The sequence below is a fragment of the Plasmodium falciparum genome (assembly GCF_000002765.6).
Source record: "Plasmodium falciparum 3D7 genome assembly, chromosome: 10".
Lineage (NCBI taxonomy): Eukaryota > Apicomplexa > Aconoidasida > Haemosporida > Plasmodiidae > Plasmodium > Plasmodium falciparum.
Window position 1 is genome coordinate 1340001 of NC_037281.1, and position 12500 is coordinate 1352500.

Here is a 12500-nt window from a genome sequence, read left to right on the forward strand (position 1 = left end):
AATAAGTTTATTACCAGGGATATATATGAATGGATGTGTAACATTTGATGAAAAAGGTTCAAGGGTGATAGATAGGATTATGAACAATGACTTGAAAATGGAGATACATGAATTTTCTAAACAAATAAATATATCAAAATATGCTATATGGTTTTGTTTAGAAAAAACATATTGTTTTGAAATAAATGATTGTATACGTGAATATATGGAGGTTGAAGCATTAAATCCTGATGTTATTGAAGATAATATGTTAGAAGGTTTGACAGTATATAAAGTATTATTTTCATTACCAGAAAATATATTAGAAAATACGTTAAAATTATGTAGAGAGAAATTTTCTCATCGTATTAATGTAGCTAATACTTTTCAAAGTTATGTTGAATTATTTCATCAACATACTAATAAATTCGAAGGTGTAAAAGAAATTTGTAAATATTATAATATAAGTCTAAACAATGCGCTAGCTATGGGAGATGGAGAAAATGATATTGAAATGTTAAGTGGTTTAACACATTCAGTGGGTGTACATAATGCTTCAGAAAAAGTAAAAAATTCAGCTGCTTATGTTGGACCTTCGAATAATGAACATGCTATATCTCATGTCTTGAAGACATTCTGTGACATATAATTAAATAATAATATAATATATATTATACAATATATCAAGTTGTGTACGTCCAAAATGTAGTGATCATTAAGATAACAAATAAATAAAAATATATATATATATTAATTTATTTTTATAATTTATTTTTTTTTTTAAATATTTCTTTTTAAAATTTTCCTTTTTTTTAAATTTTCATTTTTAAGCATTATATAAATAACATTAAATAATTATTCATATCTGTAAATAAATGTATTCATAAATATATTCATATATATATATAATATATATATTTTTTTATTTTTATTTTTTACCATTTAATGCATGAAATTATCAAATGTTGTCATATATATTATATATATATATATATCATTCATTCTTTTCTTAAATCGTGTTATTTTTATTTTATTTTATTTTTTTTTATTTTTTAAAGAAAACTTTTCAAACATTGATGTAGGGATACTATAAATTATGAATAAATGTTCTTAAAAATTTATATTTTTAAAAAATAAATATACATCACATATATATGTATAATTATAAATATTTACCTTTTATTTGAATGCTCTTTTACCGTATATATTATAATATATATATATATATATATATATATATATATATATATGTATAAAAGAAAATAAAAAGAATTTTAAATATATATATTAATATAATATTGTATGCATGAATATAATTTTTTTGCAGGTTTTTCAAAAAAAAAAAAAAATATATATAATATATATTATATATATATATAATATATTGGCTTCATAATTATGAACAAAATAAAATAAATAATATATATACATATATTTATTTATTATTTATTTATATTATTACCGTATGAAATTTCCTTTTATGTTGTCATATTGTTTAAAATAAAATGTTTAAAGTATAATTTCTTTTTTATTAAAAAAAAAAAAAAAAAAAATTTTTTTTCTGGTTTTTTTTTTTTTTTCTGTTTTTTCTGTTTTTTCTGTTTTTTCTGTTTTTTCTGTTTTTTCTGTTTTTCTTTTTTTTTTTTTTTTTTTTTTTTTTTGTAAGATGGATGATAGTGAAGATGTTGTAGGAGATGATGAGTACCTAGATGAATTTTCTGATGAAGGAGATTCGAACGAATTTCTTAGTGACGTTGAGAAAAATAGTAACAACTCATTGGATGATAAATCCAAAGGAGGAAAGTGTTTGGATGAAGAAAGCATTTGTGAAGATAAGATAAAATATGATAAGAGTAGTATATATAATAGTTATAATAATAGTTGTGATATATTTAATTTGAAGGAAGAGGTTTTAGGTATTCATAAAAAGAATATTTGTTGTATAAAATTAATAAGAAACGGTAGTAACTTAATAATATCAGGAAATGATAATAATGTAAGAATCTATGAATTTAAGAATATGAACAGATATGAAAAGAATTATACAAAATTAGTAAGTCTAAAAGAAGGATCTATTATTCAATCATTAGATGCTAGAGATAATTATATTTTGATAGCACATGGAAATAAATGTTTTGTATATAATAAAAATGGGGAATATATAAAAAATAGTATACGAGGTGATATGTATATTAAAGATGTAAATAAAACAAAAGGACATACTAGACAAATTAATTGTTGTAGATTTCATCCTTTAAATGAACAAGTTTTTATAAGCGGTAGTCTAGATAGTACCATAAGGATATGGGACATGGAAAAGGAAAATAATACATATGGATTAAATAAAGAATTGATTCATTCCCAATGTATAAAAGTAGTTAATGAGAAAAATTTATTAACAAATAATATTATATCATGCGAATTTACAAAAGATGCTAATTCAATTATTATCGGTTGTTCTAACGGGTTGATTGATATAAGAAATAAGTTATCAAATGATTATACATATAATTATAAATCAAGTGATAATTATTATATAAAAAAAGATGTTTGTCATAAAGATTCAATAATCGATATATTAACTTGTAAAAAAAATAAAAATTATTTTTTTACACGTAGTATGGATAATACCATCAAATATTGGGACCTACGAAATCTTCATTTATGTCTTCATACGATTCAAGATGTACCTACCATATATGAAAAAAGTAATATGTCATATTTTCATAATGAAAAATATTTAATTATAGGTACCCAACAAAAAAAAAAAAATGATTCTATTCTTTTAGATGAACATGTAAATTATATATCAAGTAATGTAAATAATAAGAACAATACTCATGATATAAAATATCGTCAAAAAGTTGAAGATTTTGAAAATTCACAAAATGATTATGACTGTACAGAAGAAACAGATATAAGAAAAAACAAATATAAAAATAAGGAAGAGGAAGAGGAAGAGGAAGAAAAAAAAAAAAAAAAAAAAAAATGTATTATTAATAATAATTATATTAAAGAATATAAAGGTGATGAAGATATGAATAATTTTTTAACAGAAATGTCATCATTAAATAAAATAGAAAAAAATATATTTGGAAGTATACAGATATATGATATAGAAAACAATTTTAATTTAGTATATACTAAAAATTATGAATGTTCAGGTATTATATGTACATATTATGATGAATATATAAAACAATTATTTTTAGGAACAACCGACGGAAGATGTCTTATATATTATGGTGATAATTCAAAGAAAGGTGTATTAGATTATTTACAACAAAAAGGTTATAAAAGAAAAGATGAAACAAATGAAAACACGTTTTTCTATATGAAGAATGATAATATATATAATTTAGATAATTTACCAAAAGAAATACAAATAACGCAATCGGGAAATGTAATAATTAAGAAAAATAATCTAAATAATAAAAAAATAAAAGTAAATCCAAGTGTTCAATCATTATATCAAAATGCATATGAAAGAAAAACTAATGTTAGTGCATATGCTAAATTTATTACAGATGATAATAATAACAATTTAAATTATCATGATGATATAAAAAATATTTCAAATATAAAAGATGATAATATAGTTGAAGTTTTAAGAAATAGAGAATTAAATAAAAAAGGAGATGACTACTTTATGAAGGCTTATAAATATACACAGCCAAATAAAATTATTGATTATTCATCATCAGATGAACAAGAATATTCCAATATTTTAAAAAGACCAAAATGTCCTCAATGTGGAATTAAAAATTGTGTTTGTGGTTATATGAAAAATAAATAAATATATAAATAAATATATAAATAAATAATTGAAGCCACATTAGAATATCTACACGTAATATAATATATATATATATATATATATATGTATAAATATACATTTTTTATAGATGAACATATTATTATATTAAAAAATGTCATCATTTTTTAATTCAAACATTTCATTTTTATAAGTTTCTTTTTATTTTTTTTTTAAACAAAAAATATAAACATTTTACAAAAAAAAAAAAAAAAAAAAAAAAAAATACACATAAATAAATAAATATATATATATATATATATATATATATATATTTATATGTGTGTGTTTTTTTATAGGAATAAAAATAAGGATAAAATATGTTGCCGTACATATTCATATACTTAACACATATTTTATGGCACCTTTAACGTTTGTTTACATGTTTCTTTTAATTGATGATTTGTTTCTAAAAGGTCTTGATAAAACTTTTGTAATGATTTATGATATTCGATTTCTTTTTTATTTTCCTTTTTTTCTTCTTTAATTCTTGTTAATGCATATATTTTTTCATTTTCATGTAGAACATTTAAAGCTTCTTTTTCGTTAATACAATTAATATATGAATTAAATAGAGTATCATATGATTTTTTATAACTTTTAATTTTTAGTTGATATCCTTTTGTATAAATATCATATTTATTTTCTAATTTTTTATAATGTTCCATATCATTTAAAATTAAATTTTTTAATTTTTCACATTTGTATTTGTAATTTTCTTTTTTATCGTTTTCATTAACATCTTCAATAAAGCGATATGCATTTTTTGATGGGCAAAAAATTATATTTTTGTTAATTTCTTCCCACACATCGATATGATTATATGAACTATGCTCGATACTACATTGGGACGTATCATCACCTTTATTAGTTGTATCACTTTTTTCATCACAACCATCAATATTATCACTCTTTTCATCACACCCATCAATATTAGAATCATCCTTTGTGTTGTTATTTAATGATGCTTCGCCATACATATCTTCGAACTCCTCATTTATACTCTTCATAGCCATATTCATGTATACGTTTTCGAGATCTTCCACATGAACTTTATTTTGTACTGGTGTTGAATTTCTGAGGGGATAATTAAACATATCATTTTTTATTAAGAGGAGCATCTCTCTTTGTATTAAATTATGGACATCTTCATATTCATTGTGCATATAATTATTAAAGAGATTAATTTTATCTAAGAAATATGGTCTAGGTAAATTCCATCTAATAATTTTATTTTGCTTATTAAATTTTTCTTTTTCTTTTCTTTCTTCGTTTTTTCTTTTTTCATTTTCAATATCTTGTATATCTTTTTCTATTTCATCTTTTTCTATATTGTCCGTATCACATTCTGGATGTTCTTCATTTAATTGAAGTTCTATAAGATTCGTTTCTTGGGGTAAATTGGCTAACGATGCTTTAATATGTAATTTTGCTCGATCGATTTTCTCTTCATAATTATCATCATAATATTCAGTTGTTTGTATAGTTTGATTATCCATCATAGATTGATCATTTTTTAAATTTTTATAAGAAATAATAGAATGAGCATATAAACTAATATTTTTTTTAAAACTTTTAATATCACTAATAATTTTATTTTTAATAGTTAACTTTTCTTTTTGATTCTTTTGTTGATCTTCTTCATTTAATTTCTTTTGTTTTTCAATTTCTTCTTGTACGTCTTTTATATTTTTTTCTACATCCAAATGATTATAAAGGGTTGTGGAATTTTTGATCGAATTAAAAGAAGTATTATTATTATTATTATTATTATTATTATGATAATTGTTCGTGTCATCATATTCTAAATCATCAGGAACATTCTTATTACTCTTTTGAAATATATTATTTTTTCTTTCGAATTCTTCTTCATTATAATCATTGTTCATTCCTATAAATGGAATATTCATTTTTCGAGAAATGATATTTTTTGCTGCTTGTTGTATACTTAGATCTAGTTTACTAGAAAAAGCAATTGATTTATTATTATTATTATTATAAAAATCTGTTTCCAAGTTTGAAAATTTATCTTTATTGTTTAATATAAATGAGGAGCTTTCAATACTTGGTAAAATATTATTTATTGGTAATTTATCGTTTTGATCTTTTATAATATCGTTAAATGCTGATGCTTCTTTATTTATTTGTATTATTTCATCTATTTCATTTTCATTTAATATAGGTTCTGGTAAATTCAATCGAACCCTTTTTCTTAAATGACTTAATTCGTTAAATTGTTTATCATAATTTTCTATGGTAGATAACAAATTTGCTTCTTCATTATTATTATGTTGATGTTGTCGTTTACCTTTATTTTTATTATATTCCATAGCATCATTAATATTTTCAACATCCATTGATTTTATACTTTTCTTCTGATTTGTCTTATTATTTTCATATATATCATCATTAATATTTTGTTCATCTTTAACATCATAAAAACCTTTTAATGGTTTCCTATGAAATAATATTTCTTTCGAATGATCAATTTTATTTTTATCTTTTCTTTTATAATTTAATGATGTTATCCCTGCTGCTTTTAATTCTCTCTTTTTTTGTAATAAAGCTAATCTCCTAGCTTGTTCCAGTTGTTTTTCTCTAGCTTTTCTTTTTGCTTTTTTACCTTTCGTATTTGCAAGTCTTGCCTTAGCTTCTGCAAGCATTTCTTTTTCATCTTCATCCATATCTACAGGATCTGCACGTGCTGGTTTGGATTCAGGAGCAGGGTCTATTTCACCTGGCCTTAGATGTCGTGGGTTCTTATTTTTATCATAAACCTTTCCTTCCGCTTCATCAAGTAGATATTCATAATGTTCTAAACATTGTTGTGCTGTTCTTCCTACTATAGGTGCTATGGTTCTCCATTGTGTTGGAAACAATTTGGCTAGATGTAAAAGTTTTTCTTCTTCTTCTTTATTCCATTCGGTTTTTCTAACTGATGGATCAAGCCATTCATACCACCTCGCCTTACACTGTTTAGCTGATTTACGAACTAATAAAGATGCGACCCTTGACCAATTATTTAAACCATATTTCATAACAGCTGCTTTAAGAACTTCATCCTCACAATTTTTCCATATACCTCCTTTTATTTGAATCCTCATCTTATCTTTTTTTTTTTTTTTTGGAACTTAATCAAACTTTAATTAATTTATAAGTCCATAATATGGGAACATATATATATATATATATATATATATATATATATTATATAGTTAATATAATGTCGTAAAAATATTTAATTTATGTATGTATTTATTTCATAGGGTAATCTTTTTAATATGGAACAAATTACCAAGCATCTAATTTTTCCCTTTAAAACAAAATAGAAGTATATCTTCAATTTGTATATTCTTATGATATGATGAATTTCAAAGGATCTTATTTATATCTTCATTATAAGAAAAATAAATATATATTTATCAAAAGGGGGAAACATTATAAATATATATATATATAAATTATATATATTACAATATAATTAACAAAAAAAAATTATATATATATATATTTTTTTTTTTTTTTAATTTATATCTTTTAATTATCATTTCATTATATAAAAAAAAAATTCAAGATATATTTTTTCTACTGTAATGACCATAAAAATATTTTATTTTTTTTTTGGAGCCTTATAAAATGCAAGAGAAAAAAATATATTTATAAAATTAAATAATATACTTAAAAAAATGTATCATATTATATTATATTATATATATATATTATATACTATGGCATCATCAATCAATTTTTATATTTATATATTTTATAAGCTTATATAATATTATGTTATGTATATATTAAAATAACTTAAATATATATACAATATATATAATTAAATATATATTATATATTCCCTTTTTTAATTCCCTCTGAAAAAAAAAAAAAAAAAAAAAAAAAAAATTGGAAAAACATTAGAACACAATAATAATAAATAAATAAAATAAAATAAAAAATATTATATATATTATAATATATATATATATATAATATATTTAATCATATTTGTTTTATTTTATAAAATATTAAATTATATATAAGATAAATATAATATTATAAAAACTTATATGTTAATGTTACCACAATATCGATTCTTTAATATGTATATATTTATGAATTAAATATATATATATATTTTTTTTTTTTTTAACAGTCTGATTTAAACAAGTTTCCCTGTTATATATAAAAAAGAAAAATATATATTTTCATTTCATATAACATAAATACAATATGTATATATAATATATAATATGTATATATATTGTTATTTATCTATAATATATTTAATGATATTTAAAAATGATGCTTTGTAAAAATTTGTACTATAATGTTTCTTTCTATTATGCATATGAAACCTTGTCATTATATAAATAAATATATATATATATGTATGTATCCTAATAATTGTTATGTAGGGATACATCAAGTATTTGTATATATGTATATATTTTTGTTATAATTCCATTATTAAGAAAAAAGGAAAAAGAAAAAGGAAATTCATTTTGATATATATATATATATATATATATATATATATATATATTCATTTATGTATACATGTGTGATTTGTTTTAAATATTTAGTTTTTTTTTTTTTTTTTTTTTTTTTTTTTTTTTTCTTTTTTTTTTTTTTTGTGTGACCAATGATGCTTGAAGATTTTAATACATTGCCTTTAATAAAATCTATAAGAGAAGATAGTTTAGACGATGTATTAAAGTTTTTAGAAAATAATTATAAAGATTATGAAGTAAATGAAAATGGAGAAGCAAAAAAAACAATTGAATTAGTTGATAAACAAACACAAGCTACTCCTTTATTTTATGTAACGGCAAGAAAAAGTGATGAAGAATCAGTTGAAATATCAAAACTAATTATAGAAAAGTATGCAATATGTAATCCGATATCAAAAGATTTAATGAAACAAACTTGTTTATTTTATGCAGCTAGAGAAGGTCATCTTAATTTGTGTAATTATTTAATAGAAAAGGGTTGTAACCCGAATGATCAAGATAATTTTGGACAAACCTGTTTATTTTATGCATCCAGAGAAGGAAAAACTGATTGTGTATTAACATTAATAAAAAAAGGAGCTAATCCAAATTTACTTGATTTAAACAAACAAACATGTTTGTTCTATGCATGTAGAGATGGAAGATATGATACTGTTAAATGTTTATTAGAAAACGGTGTTAATCCATCTATAAAAGATGCTCAAAGAAGAACAGCATTAACATTCGCAAAGGGAAATGGTCATAATAATATTATTAATCTTCTTAAAAACGTGGGTACCTTAAGTAGGTCTTCAATTGACAGTAATGCACAATTGGGAAATATTACAATGTTGAGAAGTAAGTTAAAAAAATAAATAAATAATAACAAAAAATAACAAAAAATAATAAAATAATAAAATATTATTTTTTAATGTAATTAATCTTGAATTATATATATGTATGTAATGTATTGATCTGTGTTTATTTTATTTTAATTTATATTATTTATTTATTTTTTTATTTTTTTATTTTTTTTTTTTAATAGGAAATTCGTCTAGCTATATAGCAGCTAGCTCACCAAACGAAAGTAACCTGAACAATCTGACTGTTCAGGCGGAAAACGTATCCAACGTAAATTTGAAAACTGAAGGTAAAAAAAAAAGAAGAAAATACATATATATATATGTGTATATATATTGTATATGACATTTCATTATGGTACATATATTTTAATAGTTTTGTGTATATTGAAAAATAAAAATTTATAAATTTAATGGTATATTGTCATGCTATTTTGTTTATATATATATTTTTTTTTTTTTTTTGTGTGTTATATTTTAATAGATAATCAGCTTAGGAAAAAGTACAAGCTTCAATACAAACCTCTGTCGGATGAAGACCCATTATTATGGGTTGACGCTCCTTTAATAAAAATAAAAGAATTCGAAAGAAAATTTCCTGAACTAGCTTTATGGCCTAGAAATGTATCCCAATCAAATGTAGAAGTGAACAACGCTAATGATGCATTTAATAAGCAATGGTATTTATTAGCTAATCAATTAATATTAAGTTTAAGTAAATATGAAGGTGGTCATATATTTGAGAAATTAGTAGATGCTAAAAAACAGAATTGTCCAGATTATTATGATGTAATTAAAAACCCAATGTCATTTAGTTGTATAAAAACCAAATTAAAGAAGGGTCAGTATGCATATCCTTCAGAATTTGTAAAAGATGTTCAATTAATTTTTGATAACTGTAGTTTATATAATACTTCAAATTCTGTAGTCGCAATTACGGGCAAAAATATCGAAACTTATTTTAATAACCAGTTAATAGTAATGGGATATAATAACTTCATTTTAAAAGAAAAAAAAATTAATGACATGTTAAAACTTGTAGAAGAAGAAAATATTAAGTGGAGTAAAGAAAAAGAAGATCAAATAGAGGAAATAGACGAATTAGAAAATAATCAAGAGGATAGTTCAAAAAAAGATTGAAAGAAAAAGAAAAAGAAAAATTAGAATATAAAATAAAATAAAATAAAACAGAATATATTATATCTAGTTTGATATAAATACATTTGGGACTATATATAAAAAACATGTACACAAATTTACATACATACCTAATATATTGGTTATTATACTTTTTTTTATATTGTTATAGTTAGTAATTTTTTAATTCTAATTAAAATACATATGATTTATTAATATTTATAAATTTTTATGTAACCAATTTGTTTATTATATTTAATTTAATTTTTTTTTAATCTATTCATATATTTTTTTTAAATCTTTAAAAAAAAAATTTTCCTTTTTTTTTTTTTTTTTTATTTAATAAAAATTATAAAATAAATATCAAGCGAATACTTGTAAAAAAATAAATAATATTCTAATTATTTTTTATAAAAGAAAAATATATATATATATATATATATATATATATATATATATATATATTTATATATATGTTGTATAAATACATATAGGTTAAATAATATATATGTACATACATAAGTGTTACTTATATATCTACATATATGCACATTTTTATTTTTTTTTTTTTTGGTTTTGGTTCAACTATTTACCTTTTCAAAATAAAAGATAAATAAAAACTAAGGTCGATTGTATGTGTCCTTAAATATATTCTCTAAATAATAGCTCCCGATAAGGTAAAGGAAAAAAAAAAATAATGGTTGAAATTAAAACTAATAATAAAATTTTCCTTTTTTGTTAACTACTATATATATATATATATATATATTTATTTACTTATTTATATTTACATTTATATATTCATGTATACAACGTTGTCTTGTCTTATTTATGTATTTATTATTTTATTTTATTTTTGTTGCCATCCAACAAATATAAACATATTAATTGTATTTGATAAAATAAATTGTTTAAAAAGATGAATAAAAATATTATTCAAATATACCTATTTGTTTTTATATTATTACTTAAACAACATATTGTTATTTTAAAAAATGAAGAATTCACGAATCCTTATTCCATAAGAAAGAAGGATATTAAAGCTATTGTAAATGTTAATAATAAATTGAAGAGTATTAATATACATAAATTAGACAATATCAATAAAAAAGATCTTTTAGGAAGTTATAATGAAAATTATATTTTAATAAAATTAAAAAAGCAGGATATTTTTTCCAAAAAATTATCTACTTATTATGGTGAGGTACAAATAGGTGAACAGTCAGAAAATAATATGAACGTTCTTTTTGATACAGGTTCATCACAAGTATGGATTTTAAATGATACTTGTAAAAATAGTTTGTGTAATAATATACATAGCAAATATAAGAGAACTAAATCATTTGTTTATAAATATGATAAGAAGGGTTTACCTTCGGTTATTGAAATATTTTATCTTAGCGGGAAAATAGTAGCTTTTGAAGGTATTATAACAATAAAGAGAATTATATATATATATATATATATATATATATTTAAATATATGTGTCAGCTAATGTGTTAAATAAATGCATATATTACACTTTTTTGATTAAAAATAATTCTGAACATTTCAGGTTATGATACTATCTATTTAGGGAAAAAACTAAAAATTCCCCACACAAATATTTCCTTCGCTGTAAAATAATGATTATATATATATATATATAGTTACATATATATATTTTTTTTTGATGTACGAAAAATTTCTATTTATTTTATATTTATATAGACCAAGGTTGATATACCAATATTAGAGGAATTCAAATGGGTAAACATATAAATATGTGTTCATTAATATATAACATATTTATGAAACTATAAATATAAAATTTTTTTTATTTTTTTTATTCTTTTTCAGGATGGTATAATTGGCTTGGGCTTTCAAAATGGGGACTCAATTAAAAGAGGAATAAAACCATTGTACATAAAAATATGGATACGATATATATATATATATATGTATGTATATATGTTTATTTATTTATTCATTTATTTATTATTATTTCATTTTTCATAGTCTAGATATTTTAAAGGATGATAAAATATTAACAAATAAAAATTATAAAAATCAATTCGGATATTACTTGTCAGATAAAGGTAAATCGAAAAAAAAAGACATTTTAATTTAAAAACAATTTTATGTATAGTGTTATATGTGATATATATATGTATGTATGTATGTATGTGTGCTCATTTATTTTGTACTTATTTTTATAGAAGGTTATATTACCTTGGGTGGAA

General features: G+C 20.5%; 5 protein-coding genes across 5 annotated transcripts in view; 4 read left to right on the forward strand and 1 right to left on the reverse strand.

Annotated features, from left to right (window-relative positions):
• The window catches only part of PF3D7_1033400 (haloacid dehalogenase-like hydrolase), a gene marked incomplete at both ends in the record, with an annotated part of 867 nt that extends 239 nt beyond the window's left edge, over positions 1–628 (forward strand). Inside the window, one exon of the mRNA XM_001347573.1 lies at positions 1–628. This exon is cut by the window's left edge and continues 239 nt beyond it. Within this exon, the coding sequence (XP_001347609.1) occupies positions 1–628 (628 nt within the window).
• Positions 629–1645: 1017 nt separating this feature from the next.
• Positions 1646–3775, forward strand: PF3D7_1033500 (WD repeat-containing protein 70, putative; the record flags this gene model as incomplete). Its single annotated transcript, XM_001347574.1, has 1 exon — positions 1646–3775. The coding sequence occupies one exon, from the start codon at positions 1646–1648 to the stop codon at positions 3773–3775; it is 2130 nt and encodes a 709-aa protein (XP_001347610.1).
• A 374-nt stretch (positions 3776–4149) lies between these two features.
• On the reverse strand, positions 4150–6897 carry PF3D7_1033600 (pre-mRNA-splicing factor CEF1, putative; the record flags this gene model as incomplete). Its single annotated transcript, XM_001347575.1, has 1 exon — positions 4150–6897. One exon carries the CDS (start codon positions 6895–6897, stop codon positions 4150–4152), a length of 2748 nt encoding a protein of 915 aa, XP_001347611.1.
• Positions 6898–8432: 1535 nt separating this feature from the next.
• On the forward strand, positions 8433–10280 carry PF3D7_1033700 (bromodomain protein 1; the record flags this gene model as incomplete). Its single annotated transcript, XM_001347576.1, has 3 exons — positions 8433–9138; positions 9326–9430; positions 9625–10280. 3 exons carry the CDS (start codon positions 8433–8435, stop codon positions 10278–10280), a joined length of 1467 nt encoding a protein of 488 aa, XP_001347612.1.
• Positions 10281–11196: 916 nt separating this feature from the next.
• The window catches only part of PF3D7_1033800 (plasmepsin VII), a gene marked incomplete at both ends in the record, with an annotated part of 2088 nt that continues 784 nt past the window's right edge, over positions 11197–12500 (forward strand). Inside the window, 6 exons of the mRNA XM_001347577.1 lie at positions 11197–11701; positions 11834–11895; positions 11989–12027; positions 12118–12179; positions 12277–12356; positions 12477–12500. The exon at positions 12477–12500 is cut by the window's right edge and continues 40 nt beyond it. Of these exons, the coding sequence (XP_001347613.1) occupies positions 11197–11701; positions 11834–11895; positions 11989–12027; positions 12118–12179; positions 12277–12356; positions 12477–12500 (772 nt within the window). The remainder of the gene's footprint in view (positions 11702–11833; positions 11896–11988; positions 12028–12117; positions 12180–12276; positions 12357–12476) is intronic.